This window comes from Ornithodoros turicata, chromosome 1 (assembly GCF_037126465.1).
Source record: "Ornithodoros turicata isolate Travis chromosome 1, ASM3712646v1, whole genome shotgun sequence".
NCBI lineage: Eukaryota > Metazoa > Arthropoda > Arachnida > Ixodida > Argasidae > Ornithodoros > Ornithodoros turicata.
Window position 1 is genome coordinate 203,079,575 of NC_088201.1, and position 21,796 is coordinate 203,101,370.

Consider the following 21,796-nt stretch of genomic DNA (forward strand, 5'->3'; position numbering starts at 1 on the left):
CTAGACTCCGTGCATCCTGATTTGTTTCATCAGAAATTTGAAAATGCCCCACCTTCGCGTGTATCAATGAGATAAAGTCATCGCATCCGTGCGATTCAGCCGACATACACCTTCACATAATCTCCGCAAGCACAAACAAACATGAGGGTAACACAGCTGAGGGTAATGCTGAGACAACAGCTCATGGCAAGGCGGACGCTCCAGCAGCATCATTTCTCGTATGAGCCGCTAAGGTTGCTCTCTTCCCGACTTTAGCTCCGCCAGTCGAAGTGGCGTTCAAGTTTACTTTGCTTCGAGCTGAGCTGTACATTGGATTCCCGCACACTTAGGAACCGCTCACCCTTCCTCCGTTCCCTGTTAAGAGGGGATACCAGCCGCGGCGTTTCGCCGACTCTTGGCACGAGATGGCGCCGGGGTCTAGACAGCCACCAGATGGCGCTATAGGCGCCGGGTGCCGTACCCAGTACCGTTGTTCAGGAAGTGCGCAATACGCCGCTGGGGCATGTAGTTCCAACAACACGCGTGACCTTGTTGCATTTGTTCGGATCGACAAGAATGTACGGCTAATCTCCTAAGAAAAGAGGAGTTCTTGAAGGGAATGCAGCTTTGTGGGACATATGTGTCTGCGGTTTCTTCCTTGGTTCGCACTCTGTTCGACTTGTGTATCGTCTTGCAGCTTTTGACTTACAGCGTGCTCCTCACTAAAATCTCCCGACTGAATGACTCGAAAACGGTTCATGCTGGTGAAATAATTTCTTTTGGGTTGGTATTAGTGATGCGCCGGCTACAAGATATGCCGCGTAACGTTTATTTGCATACTCACACCAATTGAATAAAAATTAACTTATGAATTTCGCATGCGATGGTCTCCGAGCATGTACCCCATGAAAGGCACCTTCATAGGTTTCCATTTCTTTCCCCTAAGTGATCGAAAGCAGGTTATTAAAGCGAAGTTCGGTGAAATAACTTATTTGCTGTATTAATTCACGAGAAGTAAAAATTGTCCCCAGAAGAAATGTTCCCTGGAAGAAACGTCCCCGGAAAAAATGTCCCCTGAGGAAAATTCACTTTTGGTACGCGTAGACTGGTTGACTTCGGACGTTGACTTTTTACTATATAGGACGGTGTGAATGTTTGGATTTTTGAGCACCGAAGCGAGTAACCGTATATCCTATTCCATTTCCTAATCAAATATGGAATTCAATGTTCGAATTCCAAATCGAAGTGATGCTTCTACTAAACTGAATATATTTGAAGAGACCCGGCACATGGAGAACAAAAAAAAAAAAAAAAAGAGTAAGCGTTATACTTACGCATACATACAGGGTGTCCCAGAAAACGTGTCATTGAATTATAATAAAAGAACTACACCACCTAGAGTCATGCGGTCAATGGCATTTGTTCTTGCTGGGTTTTTGCCACCTCCTGTTGTGAATGTCGTGTAACGTAAGTTTAATTATGTACATTTTTGCGACCTTAAGTCGGAAATTTGCCTAGCAAAGGTCACTCTTCTATCCCACCAATGTGAAGAGCGTGCCTAATTTTGTCAAGTGGATGATAATTGACAGGGATATTCAGGAGCTATCCCATCGGAAAAAATAGCCGAACATCATGCTCTACGGAGGTCGCACAGAATAGCGCACAATGAATTTTTCAGCGCAATCTTTGTCAATCCGACGAAAGGAGGTTGGAAACCCAGCCCTCCCCGACATCGCAGAAAGAGATAAAACAGGCACGGCTTATCACGTCCGACTTTCGCTTGGATAATACTTTCCCTCTCCCAATTTTAGGACCTGTTACTTTTTCTACTATCACTCTGTGGGCTGGCTTCGGAACCTCCTTTCGTCGGATTGACAGCGATTGCGCTCAAAAAGTCATCGCGCGTTATGGTCCGATGCTCCAAAAAGCATGATATTCGGCTATTTTTTCCGATGGGATAGCTCGTGAATATCACTGTCAATTATCATGAATTTGAGTGAATTCGGCACGCTCTTCATATTGGTGGGGTAAAAAAGTGACCTTTACTTGGCAAATTTCCGAGTTCAATTCGCAAATATTTACATAATTAAACTCGGAGTACATGACATTCACATTATGAAGTAGCAAAAACCTAATAAAAACAAATGCCGTTGACCGCATGATTGTAGGTGGCGTAGTTTTTTTATTATAATTCAATTACACGTTTTCTGGGACACCCTGTATACGTACCGTACATGTTTGTACTCCAATATATGTTGTATATGTATCCAATTACGGTTATTCAACGAGTCACTTAATTTATTCGTATTCATTTCCATTTTAAAATGACTATTCACACATAGCATTTCTTTGCCTAGGTAGTCGCTGTGCGTCAGTTTTGGTGAATTTACTTCATTGTGTCTTGCAACAATGCGGCCTGTACAGTCATGGGGCTCCCGAGATGTGATACCGCTAGACATACTGGAATATATTTTTGTCTGTCAATTTTGTTGCTTTCCCCCCGCATTTTATTTTCCTCTTCACACATCACCGTGCACGTCGATCTGCACACTTCTAAAAAAGAACTTGACAGGCTCCTGGTCAATCCGAATGGCGTCTTCTCTCCAGACTCAGTTGAAGAATCGTGCTCCACGTTGCTGCTGGTTGGATCAAAACTGTCCTCCTCGCAAGATACGTCAACATGTCGACCTGGTGCTTCAGTATTCGTCTTCCGCTGAGCTCTCGCACGTCGAAGTGAAGTCAACTGCGCTATCGTTCTTCGCTTACGGGCACCAACGACATAACTTCGGACCATCCTTCGAATTGGAGAACTTTCCGCAACGAGAGGTAGCAGAAGTGTGGAATCGGCAGCCTAAATTTCGGTCAAATTCCCCCACATTGTGAATGTAAAAGCACTCCCGGCACTTGACCACCGACCTAGATCCGTCACGGGATCGTTCACCGTTCCAGGGGAGAACGTGGCTGACCGTATGCACAAAACAGTAGAAAGGAGATAACAAGACAGGTCAAAGTCTTTTGGTATTCTGGGAATGTGGCGTTCACCTCTGTGTTATAACCTTTGCGTAAAAGAACGCTGTGTAAAGGAGAGCCACGCGACGCGACCTCTTGTGTCTCCTCCTTGGCCTCTACGTGGGCTGTCGCGGCCGACGCTTTAGAAAAAGGTTGACTGGGCAAAGTTCAATTCAAGAAATCAAATTTACTTCAGTTGAATATGAACACAAATATTTTTTCAACGGTGGCAAACCAATGTGCCGGAGGAAAGCCTTTAATCCAAAATTTCCCCGTAGAGTCATTTTCTTATAGAGTCATGTGACACGTTTCCTGACGTGACATTTGTCACAAATTTGTAAATTTGTCACAAAACCATCTTCTGTTGCCGTTCTACCTTGATCTTAAACTTGATGCTTTAACCTTCATCGAAACTTTCATCTTGAGCCATACACATACGCTTCTAATTCGTACAAATACTCGTGAAACGTTCGCATACAACTTTCCGCCGAGAGATAACAAGAAATCATTCGATAAAAATGGACATGGTTCTCTGTTATGAGGCAGTGCCATGTGTCATACATTTATCGGTATTTATTGAACAAGCATTCCTGACAACGTTCACGTCGCTACAATGCCCCTCTTCCACCTTTGGTTCCTGACAACGCACGGATTATTGGAATATTTACGGGAATCTCTAAATAACCTTTTATGCTTTCTGTTTTTCATCTGCTATATTTTGTCTTTTCCGCTACCAAAAGCGAAATTGGTAATATAACATGTGTGCTCCCTTTCGTTTCCTTGGTGGATGGAGACGTCCCCGACAAAAAGGCTGCTACCCGTTTTCACTTGGCAAGCCTACCGAGGGCGGGTATTATCTACCTTGGCCATCAGTTAATCCGCTTTGAAGGCACCAAGTGGGCCTCCTACAATGGGCTTCTGGTCCCTTCTGACTCACACCACGAGAAGGAAGGATATGGGTTTGGAATACGGGAGCTTCCTCACGCGGAGTGGTACTTCTCCCTTCTAATCCGCTGCATGGCGCTACTATGCAGGGGGAAGACAGGACCATCTCCCACGGCTCTCGGTACATCTGCATTTTGCCCTTAATCTCTATAACGGGTGAGCGGATTTCAATGAGTATGGTATCAAAATACTCTGGAAAGAATTCTGCATCCGAGTTTCAATACGGATTTTTCGTTTTTCTTCTTACTTTTTAACAAGAGCGCTTCAAAGTTGCATTCAATTTTTCCCGTGCTTTCGCAACGCCTAGAAAAATGTCAAGAGCGAAAATAAAAAATCGGTTCTGAAGCTCAAATGCACCATTGGACAAGCTATCGTACAAAACAAACCGGGTGAAAATCCGTCGAATATTAGCCGAGATTAAGGACGAAACGTGTTCCATAGAAAATACATGGGGCCTTTGGAGCTGGTATCCCCTCTTAAACGGGGGAAGCGTGTCCTTTCAAGTACCCCGCTTTCGGTGGTTCGAGGGGGAGGAGTGTCGTTGGGAGGAACCGAGAGGCCTGATTAGGCGGCATGTTTCTCGGGAAGGGAAAGGTGGTGGAGAGGAGGAGAGGAAAGGGTGAACTGCGTCCATGGGCCGACTTTAGGGGAACTGTGCCGGCATACGCCTATTACACATCTGAGGGAAACCCAGGAAAAACCCCAGACGGCACAGCCGGCCCGCGGATTCGAACCGCGGACCTCCCAGTCTCCAAGCGCACGCGTTACCGCTGCGCCACCGGAGCTGGTGGTGGTTCTGGACGCTCGGACGAAAAGAGCATTTGGGGGATATGGGGTCACCGCCAACCGCGTGCCCAGATCAACCGAAAGCCCACAAGCTCCGAATATTTTTTCGGAGGAAATGAGCATTTGGTTGATTTGGGACGTCGGTGGAAATGGGCGTTTGGAGGATAGGAGCTGCTACCGACGCGATGAGCCATGCCTGTGTTACCTCTTTCTGCGATGCTGGGGTGGGCAGGGTTTCCGACCTCCTTTCGTCGGACTGACAAAGGTTGCGCTGAAAAATTCATTGTGCGCTATCCTGTGGGAGCTCCGTAGAGCATGATGTTCGGCTATTTTTTCCGATGGGATAGCTCCTGAATATCCCTGTCAATTATTATTATTAGTTTTAGTAAATTTGACACGCTCTTCACATTGGTGGGGTAAAAAAGTGACCTTTACTTGGCAAATTTCCGACTTAAGCTCGCAAAAATTTACATACTTAAACTTATGTTACACGACATTCACATCAGAAGGTGGCAAAAACCCAGTAAGAACAAAATGCCGTTGACCGCATGACTCTAGGTGGTGTAGTTTTTTTTTATTATAATTCAGTGACACGTTTACTGGGACACCCTGTATATATAGCTAATATTTTTTTTTTTTTTTTGCTTTTTAGACTATGGCACTCATTGTTCGTTATTCGTACAGAATTTACTCTCGCTTTGATCCACTTGCAGCGAAATGCACAACATGCGCGCCAGAAGAAAACGAATAGATGAAATTCAATTCATACCTTGAATATCGATGACACAGTTGCTCTTCGTCACTCCCAGTCGATGCAATGCTGGTTATATATTTTTGTGCCGACTGAAAACCGAACACGTTCGTCAGCCACAAAGCACTAATTCTTTGTCTTACCTGTGACATATAGATTACAGTATTTCACCATTGCTTCCCAGAGTTCAAGCCGCATTTCCAAAAGTTCCGTCATCCTAACGAGCATTACGACAGATTTCGTGAAAACATATTACATCAGAACACGACAATGGGATCCTGTCCTCAAAATTTTTTTCCCAGAAGCGAATTCTTGCCATTAACTTGCAGCAGCCGGCTCCATACCCACGCAATGAACGTGTTGACAATCGCCCTTGATTGTCATGTTTCAAACTATTTCTGCGAAGGATAAATCATTTCTGGAACGAAACCGACAGAGCAAGATAAACAATGAACAATACACCTCGATCAGTTTCTAATAAACGTCGTCCAGTAATTTCAGCTTCATTCCAAGAAAAATGGCTCTCTATGGCAAGTCATTACATCGTTTTACTTTGTTTTCTTCTCCTTCTTTTGCTTCAGTGGACCTCTAGGGCCTCTCTCTCAGGGTGTCTACAGACTTGAAAAAAAAAAAAGAAGGAAGAAATCTGGGACAACATGAATTGTCATGGAGTTTTGATGCGACTGGAAAGGTCAGGGGATAAGGTCAGGGACGTTGCCGAAGAGCAGCTGCAGTCGTGGAAAAATGCAGACAAGTGCTATGATGAAGTAGTTAAAATACCAAGTACTCAAGTAGATGGGTAGAAATCCAGCGAACCGGTAGAATGTAGGAAGGAATTGCCTCAGGACAGAAGCCGCCGATATTTCGAACAGAGACTGTTCTTCTTCTGGGCACCGTCCTCATCATTGGCATGGTATTTAAAGGGTTAGGTGTGACGTGTTTAAAGGTTCATGCGAATTGTGGGTCAACAGCCCGGAGGGAAGAAAGGTTCCGTACGGGGTTTTACGGCCGGAGTGAATGGCTGCTTTGTTAGAGTGTGGAGGGGATTATGTGAACGTGAAGTACTCAAGTAGTGCTTCAAGTACATTTCCGATAACTTTTACTTTAGTCTAAGTACATTTCAAATCGGTAGTCTACTCTAGGTACTTTTTTGCAGTACTTTCCCATCAAGTACTCAGCTTTGACTCCAAACAAAAATATCACAAAAATACTGTGATATCTAAATACAAAATCTAATCTAATCTAAAATCTAAAAATACAAAAAATGCTCCCTACTAAAAGCAACAACAACAAGAAAGCGAAACCCACAGAAATAGCTCTATTTGTGGGTTCTCGTCTTATTGCTATCATTTTAGCGCTGTTAGTGACATGCACTGTGTTGGCGCGTTGTTGGCGTTCTCCGGCGGTTGCAGCTCGTCACCGTTGCCAGAGCAACGGAGCCCTTCATGAGCATGCCGACATCTCGTTTGGCTGACCTTTCCCCCGTTTTTTTTTTCCTTTTCGTCTAATAAATATATCCCCCCCCCTTCATGACCCCTTGTCGGAGTCCTGCAAGAGAAAAGGAGGAAGCTTTTAATAAGGCTCTTTACAGCAGCACCAAAGTAAGAATTGAGCGGTGCTTTGATGTGCACAAGATGCGATTTCGATGTTTGCAACGTTACCACGCGCTGCACTTTGCGCCGGATCATGCATGCAACATTATTACGGCATGTGCTGTTCTCCATAATATGTGCCTTGCTTATAATTTGCCCGAGCCAACAGAGGAGAGCGAAGCAACGGCTGCAGAAAATGACAGTGACCCTGAGAAAACTGATGACGAGGATGGAGAGCAGGGAATGTCCCAACCAGCGGGAGTGACACTCTCACATTGCAGGGATTGCGCAATTGGGAGAGGATTGTACAGAGATACTTTTAGTAAAATGTGAGAAAGCATGGGGTGTTCATCAACATAATTAAAAGCTTGTTTTGGACTGGTATGACGTATTTTCAGTTTTTTTCTTTCCCATAATTATTTTTATTTATTTATTATTTATTAATTTATTTTGTTTGCCAACACATACAGATTATGTACTGTAACACAACCTACGGATCATAGCGTAAGCTAGTACGATCCTAAAAAAACATATGTATCTTGTATGTTTTACGGACTCCAAGTCAGCTCTTCGATGCCTGAAAACCTCAGGTCTCCGCGGCTCACTGGCCACACTTGTGATAAACATTCTACGCCTACTGAAGTCCATAACTGCCCACGGCCACACCATCGCTTTTCAATGGATTCCGGGTCATTACGGAATCTCTGGCAACCACGTTGCCGACGCTGCGGCTGCTCACCACCAGGGCAAGTGTGTCCCGATTGTTCTCCCAAGGGGAGACAGACGGTCTCTTCTTCGTGACTGGGCTGCCTCCTCATCCGTCGAACAATGGCGTCGGGATGTCCCGGTCAGTACCATACTGGGAATTGTGGACCCAACATTCTCGTGTCGCTTACCGACATCTTTACCGCGCGTCATTAAGTCCCTCCTACATCGCTTACGGCTGAATGTTGCCTTTACGCCGTACTACCGTTACCAGATAAGATGTGCCAGTAGTCCCTTGTGCCCGGAGTGTGGTGTGCCAGCGACCGCGGACCATGTGATCATCGCATGTGCCACTTATAGGAGGGAGCGTCACTTGTTGGCAAACGACTTTGCGCGGATTGACAGCCGACCCCTTGACCTCAGACTCATTTTGGGACCATGGGACACACGAAAGCAGATGTCCGTCCTGCGACCCTTCATCAAATTCCTGCAAACTACAGGCCTGATCGACTCTCTCTAAAACCCTGTCAGCGTCCTCAGCATCATCCTCATCACCATCCTCTCATTTTCCCCCAATAGCAATGGGGTAGCATTCTGCTCAATGAGCGGAAGTCATCCCCATATCATCGTCATCATGTATTTCTCTCTCTCTCTTTACACAGCAACCTGTGGCAAAAAATCACAACATTTCCTAGTCTTTCCGCAACACTCCGAATACGATATTTTTATAACATATAAACAACACGTACCCATGCAACAAATCTATGAATGGTCATCATGTATTTCTCTCTCTATGAATGGTTATAATTTACAGTGACGCTAATGTTTTCAGTTTATATACAAAAAGCACATATAACACATACAGATACAGGGAATCTGTAAATGACTACAAGGGAAGGGCCACAGTTACATAATCCTACATGTTACGCACCCCTGCTAGTTCATCCAGTCCAGGTTATCTATGTGATCTCCTAATAGCCAGTTTGAAGTTAGCTGACGTCACAACAGACGCTGGTAGAGAGTTCCACGTGATTACGCCTTGGTGAGCAAATACCGTTTACCGTATACATTTTTAAGCCGTTGAACATTGAAATGATGGGATAATGCAGATCTACTCATACGAGTTACAGCAGAGAATTGCAATTCAGCAACAATTTCCTCATTGAGAATGCACTTACGAATAAGCAAAACGCATCTTTCAAAGCACAGTCGTTCGAACGGTAAAATTTTTAGAGTTTTAAACAGCACGGAACTTGACTGCATAGGATGAGAATTTGAGATTATACGGACGATACGTTTTTGTATAGTAGTTCTAAGGGTAATAGATATGATTTGTAAGTGTGCCCCCGTGATTCTACGCAATACATAAGATGGCATTGTACGAGAGAAAATTACAGTGATCTCATAAATGGTGTTGGAAGCATTCTACTTACTCTGAGCAACAACAACTTTATTTGCGACCTTGGAGAATGGGGAGTTTCATCGCCACAGGCGATACTCTACCCCATTGCTGGATGGAATGGGGGGAATAAAATAACGAGCCCCTTCACAATAACGATCCTGTGATAATCTAGTACATATATATCTGATGTGGGGCCTCCAGTGCAAAAAAGTGTCGAAGATAATACCGAGGTATTTTATACTATCAACACGTTTGATTTCAGTGTTTGCTATGTGCACTGAAAAATTGTTCAAGTTAAGAGATCTACGATGTGAGCGAAACGCCATAAATTTTGTTTTTGTGAGATCCGGCGTGAGAGCGTTTGCATTCAACCATTTTATTAATTGAGGAATACCGTCATTAATTTTTTTCTGTATGTTTTCAATGCATCTGTCTGTAAAGAGTAATGCGGTATCATCGGCATACAGGATACTTGTCGCGGTTACTGCTGCCCGAAGGCCGTTTATGATAAAGTAAAAAAACAAACGGGCCCCAGAGCAGATCCTTGAGGTACCCCTGAATTAATTGATAAGGAAGAAGAGTGCAAGTCACTTATGTTGACTATCTGTGTTCTGTTGGCTAAGTAGCTGGTAAAAAATTTATGAGAGTGACCTCTCACACCGTAATGCCACAATTTTTTAAGTAAAATGTTGTGACTTACTGTGTCAAACGCTTTCGCGAGATCCAAAAATAGTCCAAGGCAAATTTCACCATTATTTAAAGCATTGTTAATAACCTGTGTCGCGGAAAGAACTGCTGTCGCTGTAGATCTTGTCGCTCGAAAGCCATGCTGTTCGCTGGTAATTAGCTTATTATCCTCAAGGAAATTTGTGAGTCTAGCTGCTAGTACCTTTTCAAATACAGTGTTCAAGGCGCTAAGCACCGAAATGAGGCGGTAATTTGACAATATGTCTTTACATCCACCCTTGTGCACTGGTATAACCCTACCAACTTTAAAAATTTCTGGGTACGATGCTTGTGCAATTGAATTATTAAACAGATCTACCAATACGGGACATAGTATATCAATATTGTTTTTATAATTTTCATGCTTATATTGTCGTAGCCCGGAGCTGTATTATTTGAACATTTCTTAACAATATTTAATACTTTGCTGTATCTCACTTCATATAATGCAAACGTCTTTGATGCGTTGACTTTTACATATTGTAGAGGTTCTTCATGGCTAACAATATTCTCAGCAACAGATGAACCGACACCAATGAAGTATTCATTGAATTTGTCACATAATTCTGTGAATCCATTATTAGCTTTAGGTAGAATGCGTTTACGTGTATTCTTACCGATAATTTCGTTGATGATTTGCCATGTTTTACGGGGATCAGATGAATTTTGTATTAGCTTACTATAATACTCTAGCTTTCATTCTCGAATAAGCTTGACTGAGAAGTTACGGTAATGGTTGAAACTACAGCGTGCATAACAACGAAGGTGTGGTGCACTCTGGTCGCAACTAATAACTACATGCGTAAAATTACATAGCGCAACATTTTGATGCGGAATCTTAGCAGCTATACTTTGATTGGCATCCTGCGAGTAATATTTCATTTACTCAATAGCTCCATAAAATAACGTGCACAGAACTGCGACAGTACCAATCGTAATGCGAGCTAGATTCCCTGGGATCAAAAAGCAAGAAACGTTGCCCGCCGTTCACTGCTGAGCGTCGTCTGCTGCATTAACTTGCACCACCGCGCAAAGGCAGAAAGCGCCATGAGCATCGACAATAGCGCACGTCATCATCAGAGAGAAATTGGAGTCACCGAAAAGACACTCGACGACGCAGCAATATATAACAGAAGCGAAATTCGCGACCTAACCAGGCAATGGGAAACAAGAAAATGGGAAAACGGCGTGTGCAAGAAAAAAGCTCTAACGACCTACGCGGAAGGGAAAACTGAGATCTCTGCGGAAAGATGCTATGACAACTCTGTTGGTAGCGCGCTTTTAATTGAGGCAAGGGCAGGAGTGCTGAGGACCAGGCAATGGTGGAAGAAAATACGGGACAAAACAGAAGACGAGCACTCGCCGGAGACGACGAAAACAGTAAGGGCCATCTGTGAGGAAACAGTGGAGACAACCGAGCACATTGTGTTGCATTGCCAACGTATCCCTCCAAAGGCAGGGGCAGTTCCTTTGAAAGAGGCGCTGGGCTTCGGCACATATGCACATATTAATACAAACAAAAGAAGGCTGGAATATTGGTGGGGGGAAACGAACAAGGAGCACATATAAGGAACTTTAAACTGGCTAGGACATGCAGAGCTCACTGCCGCCACCACCACCCGTTACAAAGGGCACAGCCAAGTGTTGCCAACATTCTAGACGAATGATCCGCCAAAGTAGCCAACCGATTCCGCCAGAATCCGCTAAATTTTGCGACGAAGCCGCTAAAATCCGCTTAACGCTGAAAAGTGCATGAACACGTTGAGATTTACGTATATTTCATCTCTGTTTATGGTGTTCAGGAGCATGCTTCGCATTCTCGTTCATTTCTTCTTCGTCGTACCGAGGAGGTCGTACTCGAAGCAGCTCCTCGCGTGCTGTCTCAAGCCCGTGTCTTGACCATGACCCGGCCCGACCATGTCCGGCTTCATTTTATTGCGCAAATTGTCCTTTATCAAGTTCAGCTGGCTGAAGGTACGATGAAGATCATCTTTGAAGTGCCTATATAAAGCACGTTCGTCAAGATAGCTGAACATTTGGAGCGATACATATCTTTTATTCCTTTGTCTGGAATTTTTGCACTGTCCGGGAAAGACTTCTTGTAAAATTCCCCGACATGATCGGCGGTCAGCACTGAACTGTGTTCAGCAATAAAGAGCTCTGTCCCGCCTTCAGCCTCGTGCGCTGGATCGACTTTCTCCGGGGCGATGCGAACTTGCTGTTGACGGGACGTGAAATGCCCCAATGCCTCTCTGTGCTTTGCACTGTCTCCATGTGCCTTCAGATCTGAGTACTTCGTACCCAGCACAGACTCACACACCAGCACTACACCGAAGAACTAGAACCAGCACTATACCGTTTCGTCCAATCTGCCGCCGTTCTGAACCGTTCCTTAGCACAGGGTCCCGAAGCCCTTCCTTGCAAAGTTTTTGTTTGTAACTCACTTTTGGCATTTCAACAAACTAGAAGTGCACACTGCCATAGACGCTAGTGAAGAAGAGAAACGAAGCCACCTCGCATTGGGAACAGCAATCGGCAGACTTTGTGGGCTACTAAAAGAGGGAGCAAGATGTCCAGACAAACTTTAATTCGTGTTCTGGTGCAAAATATCGGGTTATGTGTCATCATTTCCCCTAGTCAACAATGCTGTGCTGGGTGTAGGGCCTTAATTTCGCGCCCTAAGGACAGAGCAAAGTCGCCTCTGTCCGGCGCAAGATTACGGCCCTAACATATAAGACATTAAATGTTGTGGTCTGACCAAGGTACTGGTGGTGTGTTCTCCAAAATAGATCAAAAAGGTTCTGGCACAAAGGAAAGAGAGCGAATCGAAAGTGAGCTTCTTGCGCTCAAACAGCCGTGCAGATACCAAATTTCACACAACAACTTTATTTTTTACCTTGGAGAGTGGGGAGTTTACAAAATTTCAGGTGACTGGTTTCGGTTCGGAAGTTAGCATACTGTAGGGAATAAATTGATTTTTCGGGCTTTTCAGCCAAAATGCGGCGAAAGTCTGAATCCGCTAGAATCCCCTAAATTCAGCCAGGACCCCGTCAGAAATTCCGCTAGCCGCTAAAGACATTTTTTTCCCGCTAGATGCAAGTCGAATCCGCCAGATCTGGCGGGAAATCCGCTAAATTGGCAGCACTAGATCATCATCATCATCATCCGCTCGCCGCTGTGACCGTTCACATTCCGTTGTGCAGTTTTAAGTTTCAAGGTGAGCCTATGAAATGTGCAGTGATGCCGAAAGTTAAGGGTAAAAGATATGTGTACATGAAAGATCGTCGGGCTACAGAAAAAAACTCTTTACGATTTCGGCTAACGCTCTGAGTACGCAACGCGATCAACACGAGTTTCGTGCGTCTTGATCCCAGGATCAAGATGAGGTCTTTAGTAAACATGTTGATTGAAAGTGATGAGAATTGTGAGTCCTCAGTAATTCCTCCAATCACACGTCGCAGGGGAGGTTGAGGAAACTTATTGTTCAACGTCAGAGAGTGCTGAACAGTTTGAAACAAAAAGTACTCAGCGTGATTTCCAAGACAGGGGAGAACCGCGCCCGGTTGTACATGGTTCGTTCACGAGCGATGTAATGCAGTAAGTAATAACGTAAGTGATGTAAAGCATACTGCTACCAGTGCCATCATCTCGAATGACATCGTTCACGCACGTGAGATGTTGAACAAGGGAGGCGTGCGCCTTTTTTGTACCACTTATAAAATTCATAACGGGTACAAAAAAGGCAGCGCCTCCAGTTCTCAACAAATCAGGGGCGAGAACCCTGTCATTCGGGTGTTCACAGAGGGTGTCTTAGATAGGCTCCTCCGGCTGGACACGAAGAAGGCGTGTGGTCCAGACGGGATACCCAATGCTTTTTTACAGCGGTATGCAGAGTGGTGTTCAAAGTTTCTTTGTATCATTTACCAATCCAGTTTAAGATCGGGTGAAATCCCGTCTGACTGGAAGGTAGCCAAAGTGGTACCAATATTTAAAAGCGGTGATAAATCAAACATTACTAACTACAGGCCGGTATCACTACTAAGTACTAGTAGCAAAGTTCTGGAACATATTGTCTTTAAACACATAATTAGCGTTTTGGAAGAAAGTGATTTCTTGGTGAAAGAGCAGCACGGCTTTAGGCGAGGTTACTCAACAGTTACGCAACTTGTACACATAGTTCATGACTTTGCCTCTGTTGTAGACAAAGGTGGTCAAACGGACGTTGTGTTTCTAGATCTATCAAAGGCATTCGACAGAGTTTCGCACACTAAGCTGTTGTATAAATTGAAAAACATAATAAGTAATGATCGTCTACTGCAATGGTTTCACTCCTATCTTACTAATCGTAAACAGTTCGTGAGTGTTGGTGGAGCCCATTCGCATTCCTTGGCAGTTCTCTCCGGAGTACCACAGGGGTCCGTGCTTGGACCGTTGTTGTTTCTAATTTTTATAAATGACCTCTGCATCGCCATTCCGGGAATCCAGTGTCGTTTCTTTGCTGATGATTGCATTTTGTATTCTAGTATAAACACTACTAACGACCAAGTCAAATTAAACAACTGTCTGCAATCTATTGTTACGTGGTGTGAAATGTGGCAGATGGAGCTCAATGTGAAAAAGTGCGTGTTCATGTGTGTCACAACGAAGAAAACGTCATTGTCATTTCCGTATAGCATTAACACTACTGTGTTGAGTAAAGTGGAGAACCAAAAATACCTTGGTGTATCAATAGCATCAAACCTAAGCTGGGCCGAGCATGTTGAACAAGTTGCTACCAAAGCATCCCGTAAACTTTGGTCACTGAGGAGGACGATGCGCCACTGTACGTCTGCAACGAAGCTGACGGCTTACACTACGTTAGTGCGGCCAATTTTAGAGTACGCGGATATTCTTTGGGATCCCTACGTACAGACGCATACTAGCATGCTAGAATCTGTGCAGAAAAAAAGCCCTTCGATTTATATATAATGCATATGGTCAGCACACATCTTCGACTTCACTCTATGCTAAATCTGGTTTGCCAACCTTGGCTCAACGAAGGAAAATTCGGCGTCTCAAGTTTTTGCACGATATAGTCAGCGGTACTAATGGGCTCAAGTTCTGCGATTACATAACTTACAATTCGAGCCGATCCACAAGGCTGAAACATAGTAAATTAATCCGTGAGTTTCGTTGCAATAAAGATGTGTTTAAATTTTCTTTTTTTCCTCGCACGGTACGAGAATGGAACAAACTGCCCTCTTGTGTTACACAAATTTCATCACCAACCCGGTTTTTACAAGGTCTTGTAGACTAACTTTCTTTCTTGACTTCAGATGTTTAACACTTGACATTTTGCACTGTGTATAGCTGTATGTTGTATGTAGTGTACTCACCTCCTCTGCCATGGCCATCAAGAGATGGCCGGCAGTATCTTTCAAATAAATAAATAAATTCGGGATTGTGGTTGGCTAGGAGCGGGCTATCAGGTAAAGTTCGTTTTTAAGAAGAAAAAATCTTCATTAAAAGCTGCACAAGTTTGCCTAGAAGGAAATAAGAATACCAAGAGGTACCAAACACAAAATGAAACTTAACAGTGTCAACTCTGTGTTCGTTTCTACTGTGTTTTTTTTTTTTTTTAATTTTTGATTTGGTGTATTGTTACGTATGCGGCATCTTCTGAACTTGTGAACTTCTGTCACATTTACAGGCTGTAGTTCTTTTAGCTTAACTTATGACTACTGTTTACTGTGTTGTAAGTTCCCGACAAAAGTTAACGGAACACGCTAGCTGCATACTTTTTCTCTGGTGCGCCACCCAAGCAGTCTTCCAGCCTGTGGCATGCGAGTGTTATTCTGTATGCTATGTCAAACGAGAATAAACAGTGCCAGCTATATGGGCACCGTGCGCTAGAGTTTTCTATCGACGGCAGCGGCCCCTCGAGGGGAAACGCGGCGTAATGCCCTGGTACCAGACAGCAGCGTCTAGCAGTGCTGTGCTAGTTTCGCCGTTCGAAAAGAGCGATTTGAAGCTGCCTGCATAAGAAAGTCAAAGGAGAAGACAAAATGGAAACTAATTCTATGTGGTAATCTGCCACGACAACCAAGTTACTGTGAAAGAGAGGCAACTTGCCGTAAAGTTTTCGTCCTTCTCGCTGTATCGTCCCGCCAATCACGTATTTGAGAGAGCGCTTTCACGGCAATCCACCCAACGTGCCGCTCAAATCCGTTGTTTCAAACTTAGAACTCATTCCTTGCATTTAGTATATTTGTCAATGACCAGATGAGCATCACGATGCGGACTTATAGCACAGCAACTGACGTGAAAAAGTTGCCAATGAACATCGTGGAGCTTGGCTAAAATTAGTGTCTGCCATATGTCGTACAGTATTTATCTCTTTTACTCGGACCCTAATTTTGCGGCATGTCGGCGAAGACTGGATTTGGACCTCGTCTTCCTTCAATATAAAGCTTGCATGAGAACACAGGGAATTATTTGTCCTCCCCGAGCTGCGTTTCGCAAGCCGTCATCATTTTATGTAGGTGCATTCTGTCCCTATGATCTTATTATCGTTGCCAAATCTTGTGATCTCGGTTTACAAGTGGTTCTTTGCTCCTTCCTATTCGTCCGCGCGCACACACGCAAACACACACAAAAGTAATCATGCGTTTGTCGAACAGCAACCTCACTGTTTCTTCTTAATTATTGTCATTTTTTATATTTTTTAGCATAGTTTATGTTTTGTGTTTCTTTTGCGTGATATTTCTGGCTGCTTCTATGTTGCAATTTGCGACAATGTGTCTGATGCGCTATTCATCTATACTAAGGCCGCTGTGGTCGTTGTTTAGCACTAATAAAACATTATTATCATTACATATCCAGTTTCAAACAAAAACACGCTTTATTTATATCCTGAAACAATCTTGATTGACTGATTGATTTTTATTACTATGACTTTGCATCAAATGCAGGCACAAAGGGCTAAAAGGGAATCCCCCGACTTGAGCGATGCAAGATTGGGAATAACTTGACTAAGGAACTTATCCTGACAGTGCATCATCACGTTAACGGATTATGCATAAGAAAGAAACGAGAACGTTTTTTTCCGCTATCTTCGTAATGTATATTCCAATTTGTTGTTGACTGTATTATTGTGAATTCTTCAGTGCGAGATTTCCGTCCTCATAGCGCAGGTACTGGACGTAGCTAGTCTCTGATGTGTAGTCTATAATTGGTAGTCCCTTGCGGATAAATATGCACTTAACAACACGTAAATACGGGCCGCGAATACTACACGCTTGTCTGCGCTACACACTGTGTCACACATTGTGCATAGACACATAATGTTCCACGTGCAAAAGGCTTTCCCATCGCACATTTTACGTGACAAACCACTTCCGCACAAGTAGTCTCACGGGTGAATGAGTCCAAAGCCCCAAAGCCGATATATAAAATTCGGGAAAACACCCGTACGCACCAAAGCTACATACGCGAAGGCGCCGATACGGCGTCAGTACCAGACCGTTACGCGCGAAATCGCCACGGGTGGCGCTGTCGATCAAGCGACTGCAGCGTCCTCTCGCTAGTGCACGGTGCCCATAGGCATATGTCAGTCACTTTGAGAATGGAGTTAACACACCACACCAGCGGGGGGGGGGGGGGGGGGGGGGGGGCTACAATATGGTCCGGATGGGCACACTTAAAAATGTCCCACAAACATTCGGGGACAGTCGTTCCCGTCCTGTTTGGGATAATATCCGCCGACCATCGTAGAGTGTTGCAAATGCAGTCTCGCGGACTGCCAACTGACCGTCTTTTGAACATTCGCGGATGTCCATACGACATACGAATACGGGTCGTGACGTCATACGGGTCGTGACGTCATACGGGTCGTGACGTCATATAGACGTCCTCGGGACGCCTCTGTGTTGTCTGGGTAGATACCTTTTCTGTATCTTGATGAAATATTAGATACATTTTCAAACACGCACTTCTAACTGTAACTTAATTAGAAGATACGAAGGCAGAAAAAAATAGGCGATGTCAAGTTGCCGGTGGTGAGTATATCAAAGAGTGACATTAAACGGTAGGAACAACTTATTTATTTACACATGGTAAACAAGACTTTCGTGCACGAGACTGCACTTCTTCAGGTTACAAAAATATAAACATGGTACAGGCACATATATACAGTTGAAGGGGGAGTTCTGGCATGAGAGGGTAACAGGTTGATGGAAAGGATGCAAACACAGATAAAAATCAAAAGAACATAAATACAAAAGCAGGGGTATCAGAAGCGAAACATAACGCGAGCCCAAGGGCTTAAACACAGGAAACGAGAACACTTGTTGGTGACGTTCGAGGAATTAAGGATAAAAAGGGGGGGGGGGGTTACGGCGATGGAATGAGGACACAGGTGCGGAGTACAAAGGTGACCAGTGGACCGTGAGAAAGTGAAGACGGAGGTGGTCTCAGGAGAGAGACAAACCAAGAAAATGTGGAAATTGGAGAGTTGTGTGTGTGTGTTTATCATTATATTTTTTATTTGAAAAATTGGGTGTTGTTTCCAATGCAGCCCCCAATAGACGGATCCACTAGAGGGCGCTACGAGCGACGCCTCACCACTAGGGGCCGCTGCTGTCGCATTCCGCGGATGACGTCATTGCTCCTTTGGGGAGCATGGTGAGAGATAGCGGGAGGCATTGGATGACGATGCGAAATAGAGCGCCCCCTTGTGCAAGGCTGTGGTGGCGCTGCGGGCGACAGGACAGACGCTCTCGGTGGTGGCTCTCCACGGCGTTGTTATGGTCGTTATGGTCTCGTGACCGCGGTACGCGGCGTCGGCGGCAAAAGGGTTTTGGGTCCAGCGTTGTGTACGAGTCTTTGAGCGAGTCTATATTACAAAGGCGCTTTCGCGAACCAGTCCGTTCACAAACAGCCGTGTGCATCCCGTCGTGTATATATTAGACTTGGATACTTTCTTTTAATTGCCTAATAACGCTTTTGCGACTCGAGCGCGTATATTAGCAGGCTCCAGACTCGCGCAATATTATTTTGGTGATGGTGCATATGTTCAGACAAGAGCGGAGGAAAGTTGTTCCTCCTATTTGCTTTATGTAGTTATTCACTTCAGTATATCATTGTCACATACTAGTTCAAATTTAATTAGCGATTAGTAATACTGCAGTGTATGCAATTTAGCACACTACAGTGCTGTAAGATGCATTGTAAGCACCTTACTGCTGCAGAATCACTGGGTGGACATCAGTAAAATTTTAGTGCCTTCTTTTCTGTGGTGGTCACTGTCACCAATAGGGATTCAGTTAAGTGTTGTGGCAATTCCAATGTAAACAGTCATCTGCCATATTGGAAAGTGAGTGATTATGGTCAAACAAGTCTCAATAAACATATGATACCTTCTACAATACCATCTCTGATTCCTAAATGTCAGTATGACAACGTGTGAAGAAATGTCAACGTTATTTCATGCTATCCAAAGCAAGTTCTTCCACATCCCCCCCCCCCCCCCATCTACACACACTCAGAAGAAAAAAAAACGGGTCTTGGGTTTGCCTCTGGTAACATTACTTAACTACACAAATGCAGATACGTGCAGTCAAACACATTTGCAATAAGGAAAGCATGAAGATTGCCGTCTACCTTATTGTTGCTCAGGTTACACCGGTGTGTTCATGACCCCATAATGGCTCAGATTTCGATTCGATATCAGGTGTTGCACACTAGGTGTCCAGCACGTTGAATATAAAAGATATGGAAATGTTTGAGAAATTTCAAAAATACCTAGATGAGCATGACAAATGTGCAAGATGGAACAGCAGTGTGCAACTTGTTGACATGCCGTCTACCTTATTGTTGCTCAGGTTACACCGGTGTGTTCATGACCCCATAATGGCTCAGATTTCGATTCGATATCAGGTGTTGCACACTAGATGTCCAGCACGTTGAATATAAAAGATATGTAAATGTTTGAGAAATTTCGAAAATACCAAGATGTACATGACCTATACTGACATGACCATTGCAACTGCAATAATCTTCATGCTTTCCTTATTGCAAATGTGTTTGACTGCACGTATCTGGATTTGTGTAGTTAAATAATGTTACCAGAGGCAAACCCAAGACCCGTTTTTTTTTTTTTTTCTGAGTGTGTGTAGATGGGGGGGGGGGAATGTGGAAGAACTTGCTTTGGATAGCATGAAATACGTTGACATTTCTTCACACCTTGTCATACTGACATTTAGGAATCACAGATGGTATTGTAGAAGGTATCATGTTTATTGAGACTTGTTTGACTATAATCACTCACTTTCCAATATGGCAGATGACTGTTTACATTGGAATTCCCACAACACTGAATCCCTATTGGTGACAGTGACCACCACAGAAAAGACGGCACTAAAATTTTACTGATGTCCACCCAGTGATTCTGCAGCAGTAAGGTGCTTACAATGCATCTTACAGCACTGTAGTGTGCTAAATTGCATACACTGCAGTATTACTAATCGCTAATTAAATTTGAACTAGTATGTGACAATGATATACTGAAGTGAATAAATACATAAAGCAAACATGAGGAACAACCTTCCTCCGCTCTTGTCTGAACATATGCACCATCACCAAAATAATATTGCGCGAGTCTGGAGCCTGCTAATATACGCGCTCGAGTCGCAAAAGCGTTATTAGGCAATTAAAAGAAAGTATCCAAGTCTAATATATACACGACGGGATGCACACGGCTGTTTGTGAACGGACTGGTTCGCGAAAGCGCCTTTATAATGCAAAGTGTAGCAACACGGGAAGCTATAATAATGGGGCGTAATTTATCGTGCACGTGCTTTTGTTTATATGTATTTATTTATATTGTCGTATGCCGTATATGCGTGCCGTACACCCCAATCTCACAGCATAGCAATTGAGCTCTCAAACAACAACCATCAGTTGAACAATAAACGGAGTGAGATTAATATAAACTCGCTCAAAAAACTCGTACACAACGCTGGAGCCAAAACCCTTTTGCCGCCGACGCCGCGTATCGCGGTCACGAGACCATAACAACGCCGTGGAGAGCCGCCACCGAGAGCGTCTGTCCTGTCGCCCGCAGCGCCACCACAGCCTTGCACAAGGGGGCGCTCTATTTCGCATCGCCATCCAATGCCTCCCGCTATCTCTCACCACGCTCCCCGAAGGAGCAATGACGTCATCCGCGGAATGCGACAGCAGCTGCCCCTAGTGGTGAGGCGTCGCTCGTAGCGCCCTCTAGTGGTGTACCCTACACAATGGTAAATCCTTCTATTCATCGGAGATAATCCGTCTATTGGGGGCTGCATTGGAAACAACACATATTTACGGGTTCAATAATTGTAGTGGGCCTGCGTGGATGTTCAGACCATGAGGCTTCAGAGACTGGAATTTTGCAATTAAAAAGGATTCGTGATTTTTGCGCTTCATGTCGCTGTTATAACCCGATTCAATGATAACGATTTTGAGGTCTGTACCTAAAGCGTGTCCAGGAAGGTTAAAATGTGTAGAAACGGGTGTAGGATGGTTATTAACAATATCGGATTTATGGCCGTAAAACCTTTCCCTCATGGTGTTCGAGGTTTCTCCAATATACTGAATACAACATTTAATGCACATAATAAGGTAACATACGTTAAAAGAGTTGCAGTGCAATCCCTGTCGGATTTCGAAAATAAAAGAGTTTGAGGTACTCGAGATAAATGTACATTGGCTAATGAAATGACATGTTTGGCAGCGTTTGTTACCACAAGGGCAACACCCAGGATTTGGTCGGGATAGACGGGATGAAACTAGTAAGTTACGAATGTTACGTGATCGACGGAATGTGATATTGGGGGGAGCAGGAAAAATTATTTTAAGTTTTTCGTCGCTGTGAAGTAT

At 44.1% G+C, this 21,796-nt stretch overlaps 1 protein-coding gene across 1 annotated transcript in view; it reads right to left on the reverse strand.

The window, feature by feature from the left end:
* LOC135375538 (allergen Arg r 1-like) overlaps nucleotides 1-11,502 on the reverse strand; it is a 30,637-nt gene extending 19,135 nt beyond the window's left edge. The window contains exons 1-2 of the mRNA XM_064608219.1: nucleotides 11,259-11,502; nucleotides 5,489-5,562 (exon numbers count right to left, since the gene is read on the reverse strand). Coding sequence (XP_064464289.1) covers nucleotides 5,489-5,562; nucleotides 11,259-11,393 — 209 coding nt within the window. The 5' untranslated portion in view covers nucleotides 11,394-11,502. The remainder of the gene's footprint in view (nucleotides 1-5,488; nucleotides 5,563-11,258) is intronic.
* Nucleotides 11,503-21,796: the final 10,294 nt, after the last annotated feature.